This window comes from Molossus molossus, unplaced genomic scaffold (genome assembly GCF_014108415.1).
Source record: "Molossus molossus isolate mMolMol1 unplaced genomic scaffold, mMolMol1.p scaffold_m16_p_19, whole genome shotgun sequence".
Classification (NCBI taxonomy): domain Eukaryota; kingdom Metazoa; phylum Chordata; class Mammalia; order Chiroptera; family Molossidae; genus Molossus; species Molossus molossus.
Window position 1 is genome coordinate 25,141,249 of NW_023425354.1, and position 10,967 is coordinate 25,152,215.

A 10,967-nucleotide genomic window follows, 5' to 3' on the forward strand; every position below is an offset into this window, starting at 1 on the left:
TGTAACTTGTTTCTCATTTTTGAGATTTGCTAAGCCTGTACATAAAAGTCTAGTTCATTCAGTTAACTCTGATTCTAATAACTGAATAATTGTGCTCCATTGTCCTATTGATGAACCTCAAGGCTTTTTCTCCACACTGTTAAAAATAACACTGCAGTCTGGCCAGTGTGGCTCAGTGGTTGAGCATTGACCCATGTACCAAGAGGTCGCCAGTTTGATTCTCAGTCAGGGCGCATGCCCAGGTTGTGGGCCAAATCCCCAGTCAGGGGCATGTAGGAGGCAGCCAATTAATGTTCTCTCTCATTGATGTTTCTTTTTTTTTAATCCTCACCCAAGGATATTTTTCTATTTATCTTCAGATAGAATGGGAGGGACAGAGAGGGAGAAAGAGAGAAACATTGACATGAGAGGGAGACATCGACTGGTTGCCTCCCACGTGACCCCAACCAGGGCCGGGGACGAAACACAACTGAGGTGTGTGCCCTTGGCCAAAATTGAACCCGCAACTCCTTGATCTGCTGGCCGACACTCTACCACTGAGCCAAACCAGCCAGGGTTCATCAGTGTTTCTAGCTCTCTCTCTCTCCCCCTCTCCCTTCCTCTCTCTCTAAAATCAATAAAGAAAAAAAATTAAAATAAATACTTACTGACATCAGTGTTTGTAAACTCTCTTTCTCTCTCCCTCTTCTTCTCCCTTCCACTCAGTAAAAATATCCTCTGGTGAAGATTAACCAAAATAAATAAATAACACTGCAGCAGACCTTCTTGTGTATATGGGAAAGACTTTCCTGTTGGGTATAAATCTGGAAGTAGAATTGGCAACATTGTTTGTTGACCAGTTGGCCCTAAGGGTTAAACCATTCAGGTTGGCCTTATAATCATAGTTCTTGGTCCTATTGCAGAACTGACCAGTCTGCTAACAGTTTTCTCCAGCAGGCCTGATTTCTTCCAGAGTATAATTGAGTAATGCATGAATGAGACACTGTGGGAATAAATCAAACTGTTCTATCCACTTTCAACATAAATTAATTTTCAAAAGTGTGTCCCATCATAGGACTGTGTCCTAGAGTATGATCTCTGCAGTTTGACCAAAGAACAGCAGATTCTAGCAAGAAAAAACTAATACCCCACAGTCAAAGCTTTCTAAACGGGATGTCATAGAGATTACAGTGGGAATAATATTTGAAGGTTTCTCTCTCTACCATTTCATTATGACATACTTTTCTTAACTATGAGAAGAAAACCATGGATTTGAAATAAATATTAATATTAATTAGGACTATCGAAGCTCATGAGACTTAAGGTGAAGACTTTTCTTTGTCTTTTACACAAACGCACATGTACCTTTGAGACCTTTCCACTGTCCCTCAGATCAAAAGATGTAGATTGTAGAAGCCTGAAGCAGGCAGCTAAGACCAGCCGGGCCCTGCACAGATTTCATTTTGGACCTGTGTCTGCTTCAGTACAATGGTTTCATTTAGATGTTTGTGTTGGGCTCTTTGGACCTCTATAGATGTTTTCTGATCATGTAGAGGCTTCTAGCATCCCCACTACTTTGGTTGTATTAGGATATACTTACCTTTTTATTCAACTTGCTGAAAATAATTCAGAAAAAAATGAATCTCCTCACCCCAGTCTATGATAAGTAACATTCACTTGTTCCTGTATAAATAGGTCAAGTTGTCAGTCCACAGAGTGGCAGTAGTGGCACAGATATGACAGGCGACAAAGCAGGGCCATCTGCACAGGAGCCGGGCAGCCAGACGCCCTTGAAGTCTATGCTTGTCATCAGTGGAGGAGAGGGCTACATTGACTTCCGAATGGGTAAGTCAGTGGTTCTGGGAGCTCAGATTTCTCTGTGTTCTGTGACTTGGATTTTCACTCATAGTAAACAAGAAACCACTCTGATTAAGTGATCTCTAAGAGGTTTTCTTTGACCTCTTTATTTGTTAAAGGACTATGTTTTTCTTTCCTATTTTTAATTTTATTTTTATGCCAAAGGGTATTTGTTTTGTTTGAAGGAACTTCAGAAAATAGCAGTGTTTGGTCATGTATTGAGTTATGTGTGAAGAGCATAATAAGATAGGAGGTCAGAAGACCTTGGGCAAATTATTCAACCTCCCAGAATTTGTTTCCTCACCTGCAAAATGAAGACATAAAAATATTTTACAAAGTGTATCAAAATTTATTTTATTAAAAAAATTTTATTTGTTGACCCTCTTACCTTATAAACATTAATTATGTGCCTGTCAACCTTAAGCTTGAAATACAGAAATAAATGAGATAAAAGTCTCCTGCCAGTAGTTATAGAACAGTGCAGAGATAGTGTTAATAGATGACAGTGTTAGAGGTGCTCTGATGGGGAAGGGACGGGGAGAGAAAAAGTCCAGAAATGATGCTTGGGGTGACTCAACACTAAAGAGGGTGAGTCTAAAGAACTGGGTTAGGGAGTGGAAGGGGGGCCTGGGGAGATTGGCATTCCAAGATAAGAAAATAGCTTGACCACCAAAGGTTTGGAAATATGAAGCCCCCTTAGCCAAAAACTTAAAATGACTAGAGCATGGAATAGAAGCAAGTACAAATTTGACCAGAGGTAAGTCTAGAAAAAGAGAGGGGCCGGATTATGAAGGCCTTTATGTACCAAATTAAGTAGTTTGCATTTTTGTCTTTTTTTTTTTTTTTTTAATTTTCTTTTTATTGATTTCAGAGAGTTAAACACCAGTTTGTTGTTCCACTTATTTATGCATTTATTGGTTGCTTCTAGTATGTACCCTGACCAGGAATTTAACCCGCAACCTTGGCATATAGGGATGATGCTTTGACCAACTGAGCTACATGGCCAAGGCTGCTTTTTCATCTTTAAAGCAAAGGAATACTATTGGAGGCCTTTATAAGAAGAGCATGTGGTAAGACTAGAGATAAGGAAATGAGGGAAAAAATGAATGACTGAGTAAAGTAGTAAGAGTAGGAATAGGCAGCATGATGGAGAATTGGCAATTACAGTCACGTGCCACTTAATGACTGCACATTCTGAGAAATGTGTCATTAGACGATTCTGTTGCTGTGCAAACATCATAGAGTGTGCTTACACAAGCCTTGATGGTATGGCATACTACACATCTGGGTTATAGGGAATTGCCTGTTGCTTTTAGGCTACAAAGCCTGTCAAGCATGATACTATACAAAACAACCTGAAATGAAGCACAAGAGGAAATGATGTGATCTCGAGGCACAGTACACAAGATGTGTGGAGCTGCTGCTAGTGTTAACATGGCATACTGTTTCAAAGCAAACTTTGTTTTTTAAGTAGAAAGTACAGGTTGCAGGCTCAATCCCCTCTGTAGGAAGCAACTGATGGATGTTGCCCTCTCTCATTGATGTATGTTTCCCTCTCTCCTCCTCCCTCTCTAAAAAAAAAAAAATCAATTAAAAAAAATTAAAAGGCCCAGCTGGTATGGCTCAGTGGTTGAGTGTGGACACATGTACCAAGAGGTCACCATTTTGATTCCCAGCCAGGGAACATGCCCAGGTTACTGTAGGCCAAATCCTCAGTGGGGGGCACGCAGGAGGCCAGTCGATGTTCTCTCTCATTGATGTATTTTCTATGTCTCCCTCCACCTCCCTTCCTCTCTCTCTAAAAATTAATAAAGAAAAAAAAAAGAGTGCACAGCCCAGTCAGCGTGGTTCAGTGGATTGGGCTTCATTCCATGGACTGAGAGGTCCCATGAGAAGTTCTGGTTCGATTCCCAGTCAGGGCATATGCCCCGGTTGCAGACTCAATCCCCAGTGGGGGGCATGCAGGAGGCAGCTGATGGATGTTTCTCTCTCTCTCTCTCTCCCTCTCTCTCTCTCTCTCTCTCTCTCTCTCTCTCTCCCCCCCTTACCTTCTCTCTAAAAAAAATAAAATAAAATAAATTAAAATAAAAAAGAGTGCTCTGGACGGTTTGGCTCAGCAGTTAGAGCGTCAGCCTGTGGTCCAGGAAAAAAAAAGAGTATACATTAAAAATATAGTACAGTAAAAATATATACAAGTAACAGTCGTTTTTTTGTTTATTTACTTTGATTTGTTTCTATATCTCAAGCTTAAGGCTGACAGGCACATAATTCACGTACATATGTACTGTACAACTGGCAGCACATAGGTTTGTTTATGCCAGCATCACCACAAACACATGGGTCATTTTGTGTGCTATGACATGATGGCTAAAACATCACTAGGCCATAGGAATTTTTCATTTCCATTATCTTATAGGACCACCCTTATATATGTGGGTTTTTTGTTGACCAAAATGTCATTATAAGATGCATGATATTAATAGGATGTGGGCAAAAAGGGAGTAATCCATTTACTCAGAGTTGACTGTCAGAACAGAAGAGCAGATCTGGGAGGAAAGAAAGGGGAGTCAGGTGTTGGACATGTTGACCTAGAAGAGCATGGGAGTTGGGAGTTGTCTAGGTGGAAGATGTGCACTGGGCCTTTGGGTGTGAGGGTCCTAGATCTCAGGAAGGAGGGATTAGAGGCCTGGCCTGCAGTGGTACTAAAAGCCACATGGGTTGATGAATTCATCGAAGGAGAATATGTCGAGGTGAAAAAAAGGTTCTAGGATAGAACTCTGTATTTATAATTTAAAGAATCATTAAACTTGTGAAGGGATCTTTCTAAAAAAGAATGGCCAGCAATGTACAAAGATAACAGAATTGATGTTTGTGAAAGTCTAGTGCTTTGTAAACCAAAGCACTGTGATGTAAATTTATTTATTTACAATAAGGACTGGTCTTAAATTTACAATGATTCAAAAAGTTCCTAACCATACAGTTTTAAAGGATATGATGTTGCAGATCAGTGATAGATACTTTTTTAGTTATGAATACTAGAAAAAGGAGTATAAAATTTAAGGTCATGTGAATGACAGTGTGCTACATGTAATTAGTATAAACTGGAATATCTGATGCAGAAAGGCTTATTGACACAATTTTAAGGTGGGTGTTAATGGGAAGTGTAGCAATTGATTCTGGTGATTTTAGCAGGAATGGAAGTATTGTAAATAATTGACTATTGGTGCAAAATTCCTTTTTAAAGAGGGACTTCACTTGGGTGGTGTGATTTTTGGAGTGAAGCATGGCAGTTGAAACCATATGAAGTATGTTAATAAAATTTTTATGTGGTTTTTCCATTTCCACTAAAAATTCCTTCCATTGTGGATTCTGAAAAGAGCATAAAAATTGCTTAACCAGGTTTGTCAGTATCTCTAGTTAATCCAATCTGAAAAACAGATTTGTCTTAAAAGCATAGATAATTTTTAAAATTTCAATTTGATCATTTTTGTTTCTTTTCTCATTTCCTGTAATGTATTAACAATGAGAAATTGATCCCAGCAGTCCCATATTTTTAATGGATTAATTAAGTAGGATGTAGAGACCTTGGGAAATAGGGTAATTTTAAAAAATAGAACCTTCCAAATAAAACAGCTCATAACCACATGCCAACAATCTTTTGTTTCAGCCAATTAATGTCATTATTGTAACTTTTTAAAAATTTAAAACCCAAACTTAATTTTTTACATTCTAACTACCCGATCATATTTCAGTTCAGAAATTGGATTTTGTCTTGCACCTTTTAAAGCATACTCCTCTCACAATTGTACATTGCTTTGAAAAGGCCACTAGGAGTTGGGTAAAGGAGAGTTTGACCTACAGAGAGAAATTTTAGGGGTTTTTCTTTTCCGCTGTTTCTGGTTGACAGTATCCATGTTTTGTTTTGCCCAGCTGAAACTCGGGTGAGACATTACAGAATGCTAGAAGATCAGTGTAATAGCTTTGTCTTTTATTATGTAAGTGTAGGATTCTGCTGAAGAATCTGTCCCAATAGATGAGTTGTCACTGGGTTGTGCCAGAATAACCCTGCTCAGCAACAGCAAAGCCAGTTGATGTGCACTTGCAGAGAGGAGCATGGCCTGCTAGCACTGGGCCTGGGAGAGCAGTGTCTGTCTGATCAGGACCTCGTTTGTCAAACTCACTCAGCTACTCCCAGAAGAACCTCTAGTCTGCCTGTATCTCGGCCTCATTTCTTCATCTCTACCATGCACTGTAAATTTATTACCCATCCTAAACTTAAAAATCATGAGAAGAGCCCTGCTGGTGTGACTCACTGGTTGAGCATCAACCCATGAACCGGGAGGTTGCCGGTTTAATTCCTAGTCGGGGTACGTGCCCAGGTTTTGGGCCCAGTCCCCGGTAGGAGGCATGCAGGAGGCTGCCAATCAATGTTCTCTCATTGATGTTTCTATCTCTCTCTCTCATCCTCTCTCTCTCTAAAATCAATAAAGGAAAGAAAGAAATCATGGGGAAAAAAAACTTCGTATATTAGGTGATGGATCTGCCATCTGTTAGTGCTGCCGGGAGATGATGTCAGTTTCCGAGTGCTTGTGTCGGTTATCTTTGACCGGAGAACTTCACTGTCACTGACAGGAAGAAGAGTTGGTTGGGTTTAGTTAGCTTGTGGGGTCTCAGTTCTTAGTTTGAAATAGATAAGAGTAGACTGGCCATTTTGGATAAACAGAATTGGACAGCTTTGTCTTCTTAGCTCCCATTTCTGGTAAACTTCAATATGCAGACATATTGGGATGAGTCTCCAACATAGTATAGTGAACTCACCATTACAGATGTGGTCTTGTGAATTACTCTTTTCAGAAGTCAGGCAGTGCAGGTCCTGGTTCATGGCGTTTCTCTCATTGTTCTCTGTGGTGGGAGTCAGGGAGCTTGTGTGCATCCTGTTCATGCACTGGCCATGAGCATTCATGTCTGATGTACATCAGCCTGCACGTTCCACGCTCAGCCTAACTTGAGTCTCCTTATCATCCACCCACCAGGTGATGAAGGTGGAGAATCAGAGCTGCTGGGAGAGGATCGTCCCCTTGAACCTTCTGTTGCCAGAGCGGAAAGGAGTCACTTGATAGTGTGGCAAGTGATGTACGGCAGTGAGTGAGCCCATGGGACACAGGTGGAGATGGGCAGGCCGTCTCTTCTGCATGGTTTCTTTTCCCGTTTCCTCTTTATTTAATGCTCTCTTTGTGAAATAAGTTTCACCACATAATGTGTGAGCATTTTTTTCCCTGTTAACTTTACATTACAAAATCTGTCTCACCGTAACAATACAGGAACTAGCTGTTTTACTGCACCAGTGTTATAGGCGATTTTAATATGTTATGAACAAATCAAAGAATGTTTACTTTCTGCAAACTGGTGAATTATAGAAAGCAATCCAGATGTGGTTTATTCTGCCACAGCGAATGTCTCTCATTTTGTTTGATGGGGTCACTTTTTAGCTGTCACTAATAATGGAATTAATGGAAACACTTGATAAATGAGACTGTACCATTAAGTACAATAGTAATGTTTTCCCCAATGTATTATAAAATTGACACACTAATATCAGATGGATTATCAGGATTTATGTAAATGTCCCGAGAGGACTAAAAGCTAACTGTAAATTACTTTAACTTTCACTTTCAAATCTGAAAAATCTTGTTTATATGGTATATAAAAACTTTGTTTTGATCAGATTGGGGGGGTTTTATATTAAAGAAATTAAGACTACACTATTTAAATAAATGTTTCCTATTTCTGATTTATTAGAGCTCTAAAGTTTATGAGGTCTGCTTCTCTGAATATGCTGATTTTTTTTTTTGAGACTAGTTTCACTCATTTTCATACTAATATATCTGAAAGGTTGATACTTACAAGGCTTAGAAGATAGGTGTCAGCAATGGGAGGATTTTTTTTAAAGAAAATTGTTTTGGATTCCTGGTACCAGCGGATGATGGTGGTCGGTTGAGTTTTTCATGTAAAAAATTTACCTGTTTACTAATTATTCTTGGATTGCTCTAATAAGAGTAAAGCTGTAGTGGTGATGGAATGTGGCTGAACGAACTGAATGGGGGATTTGATTAGAAACGGTATTTTCTCTTGTTCTGTATAAAACTACAGAACAGCTTGCACTTGATGTTTTGTATGTAGATGACACTTTTGAATTTCTATACCCTTGAAGATTAAAATGCTATCTTCAAAGAAGAAACCTATCATACTGTGGAGTAAAAGTTGACATGACATCTTTTCATTCACAGTGCCCGTTTTAAAAAGTAGAGTCTAGGTCTGATTTCCTTGTTCAATACGTTTTTTAAGAACCGTTATGCTGCAGTTTTTTCCCTCTTAAGCTTCTTGAAAATGCGTGATTTACCATTTTTTACTCTTTACTTTCAGCAAAGCTAAGTATAAATTTAAGTGCTATTTAAAAAATATAAACCTATTTGATAAAGACCCCTCATCTGAAGGACTATCAAAGAAAACAAACAAACACAAGTCTCAGTTGTCTAAGCATTAAGTATCAGGGATTGTTTTTCTGAAGTGTCATGTAAAGATATTTGTAAAAAGTATACCAGTGTCTTTTAAGCATCTACATAATTAGGCTAGATTATAAAATACATGAGATTTAATGAGCCGGAGGAGGCCTTTGGATCCATTTGGCCACATGTGTCTATAAGCACATTGTGTACACAGTAAAATTGTGGCCACTTTAGATGGCTAGAAGGAAAAACTCTTGGTAAAAGCTGTATTAAAAGGATAATGCTTTTGCTTGAGCTACGTACTTTTTCTACAGGACACCAAAACTTAGGCCACTTTTCCAGAACAGCTTATTTCATTTTAAATCTGAGTCATGTTTGGCAATATCTTGAAAAACCACGTTCTGAAACATTTTGGGGAATGTATAAATTCATAAAAAAGAGACAGCAAAGTATTTGGGAATTTTAATCCCAAGAAGTAAAATCCCAGAGTCCTAGCCCATTTGCTGTTCAGTCTTTTATAGTTTGTATGATCGAATGTAATTTAGGAAATCAGGAGTTAAAGATGAGAAGTGCAGACAAACAAGTTACAATGGTTGTAATTGTTCTTTTATACTTACTGGCTTTAACTTAAGGAATATGGGTGTGTACGTATTAATCTGTAAAACTGTCAGATGATCTGTGTCCCCACTAATTAAATTCCAAGACTAGAGCGTACCAAAACTCCTGCACAGTTTGTTTTAAGGGCTTGTCCTCATGATTGTACTTGCAGCTAAATATTTTCTATGATTGCTTTATTTCTCCCTTCCCCCCAAAACAGGTTTATATTCTTGTAACGTTCACTTTGATCGAGGTGATAACTGTAGAAGAAAATGCCAACCTGTAAGCTTCTTGCAAGCAGCAAAGTGGTTGGTGTGAACTGCCTGTAGTTTGCACATCAAGGGCAGGAAAGACACTTGAGTACCTGGGTTGGTCTCTCCTTGTTTAAAAAAAAATTTTTTTACCTGTGTTGGAAGAAATAAGGGATTCCCAAGAATTTTGTTGTTTTATTATGCTTGAGTTACGAATGAAATTGAACCATGTGGAACTGCCGATGTCCGCCCCTTGCTGATCTGCAAGAATGGCAGTGTCACGTCCGTTCAGACACATAGACCCGCTGCTCATGTTAAATGCGGGTTAGACTCTGCGCGGCAAAGGGAGAATATTCTCTAGGAACCCAGTTTTGAGAGTGTTTTTCTCTCATTCTTGTGGTTCTAAAATTTTTAAATAGGAATGAATATCTTCATAGCTGCAGCTTGTTGAGAGTGTAAAAGGTTTCGAGCACAAAATATGCAGCACATAACTTTTCCAGTGAAGTGTGTTTGCATAGAAACGGTTATAATACATTCTCTTGGTGGCTGTCCTGTTTCTTTCTCGTGAAGGTCTTCCTGTGTTTGAGAATAGACCCTTTAACAATGGCTGCCTTAGAAACAAAACAAAGCAACGCAATTGTCTTATGATATTCACTGTCCTAAAGAAAGTGTGTCTTGCAAATGCTGTGGAACTGAATATTTATTTCCTTGTGAGTATTATGACCGTTACCAAAGGACTCACCCAGATGTAGGGCTCTTCGTTGATCATGTTTGTAACATGGGAAGAGTAGAGAGAATTAAGTGTGGAAATCATAAGTGCTTTTCTAACAGGGTTATGCTGTTTTATAACACAAAATGTCTTTTTCTTTAAAAGATTAAGTTGATATTATTAATGTCATACCTTTCTCAATATTTGAAAATATATTTTAACCATTTTATGTTCTGAATTTGTTTTTTGTCCTAGAAATTTTATCCAGAATTTTACTTGCCTCTGTAATCTGAAAATTGGGTTCTAGAGTATCCTACTTGCTGTCTCTTGGAGGCTGAGGCTTCATTTCTATGAGCAAACAGCTCGTTTAGCAATGTAGTTACTTCAGTATTTATTTCTATTATGGAATCCCTGGGGTTCGGAATGTAACTTTGTACATGAAATATATATAAATATGTATATGAAACATATATGAGGTCTGGTGTATTTTGTTTGTTTTTGCCTTTACAGGAGTCTGAATTTGGTTTTTATTTAAAAGTCCAGTAATCTTCCCCGATCAAACATGTCATTTCTGAGGGACTGCCACCATTTAGCACTAGCTGAAGGCAAGCCGAGGGGAATACATGAAGATCATGTCTGCTTGGCTCACGTGTACACACGAGATGTGAGTAATAGACAATAGGGCTTTCTAGAAATGTGGGTGTGCTGAGTAACACCCCACACATGGTACTAAGGCATGCCATTTGCCAGATTACTCAGTCATGAGAGACAGGCTGCAGTGCAGGTGTGAGTGAGCTGGTTGCTGATTCGTGGTCCATTTGCTTGGGAGAGATTAGAAGGAAGGATGGTTATAAAACAGATCACATGGTAGCACAGTGTGAATCCATATTCAGTGTAGTGGTATTTAGACTAGTGTGCTTTGTTTACAAGAAATGTAAGTTTCTGACGTGATAGTAAAAGTGGCCCTGATTGGCATGTTAATAGGACAATTTGCCAGACAAAGGGACAGCCATCTATCCAGTGAGGTTGGATGCTCTGGAATATAATTAATAGCCTTGCTCGTTCCTG

At 38.8% G+C, this 10,967-nt stretch overlaps 1 protein-coding gene across 5 annotated transcripts in view; it reads left to right on the forward strand.

Moving 5' to 3' along the window:
* SPAG9 (sperm associated antigen 9) overlaps positions 1 to 10,727 on the forward strand; it is a 126,556-nt gene extending 115,829 nt beyond the window's left edge. For 4 of the 5 annotated variants that reach the window (XM_036267977.1, XM_036267978.1, XM_036267980.1 and 1 more), the window contains 2 exons: positions 1,675 to 1,824; positions 6,870 to 10,726. In XM_036267977.1, the coding sequence (XP_036123870.1) occupies positions 1,675 to 1,824; positions 6,870 to 6,985 (266 nt within the window). In that variant the 3' untranslated portion in view covers positions 6,986 to 10,726. Of the gene's footprint in view, positions 1 to 1,674; positions 1,825 to 6,869 lie in introns of all 5 variants that reach the window. The other variant, XM_036267979.1, reaches the window with a different exon arrangement.
* The last annotated feature ends 240 nt before the right edge of the window (positions 10,728 to 10,967 follow it).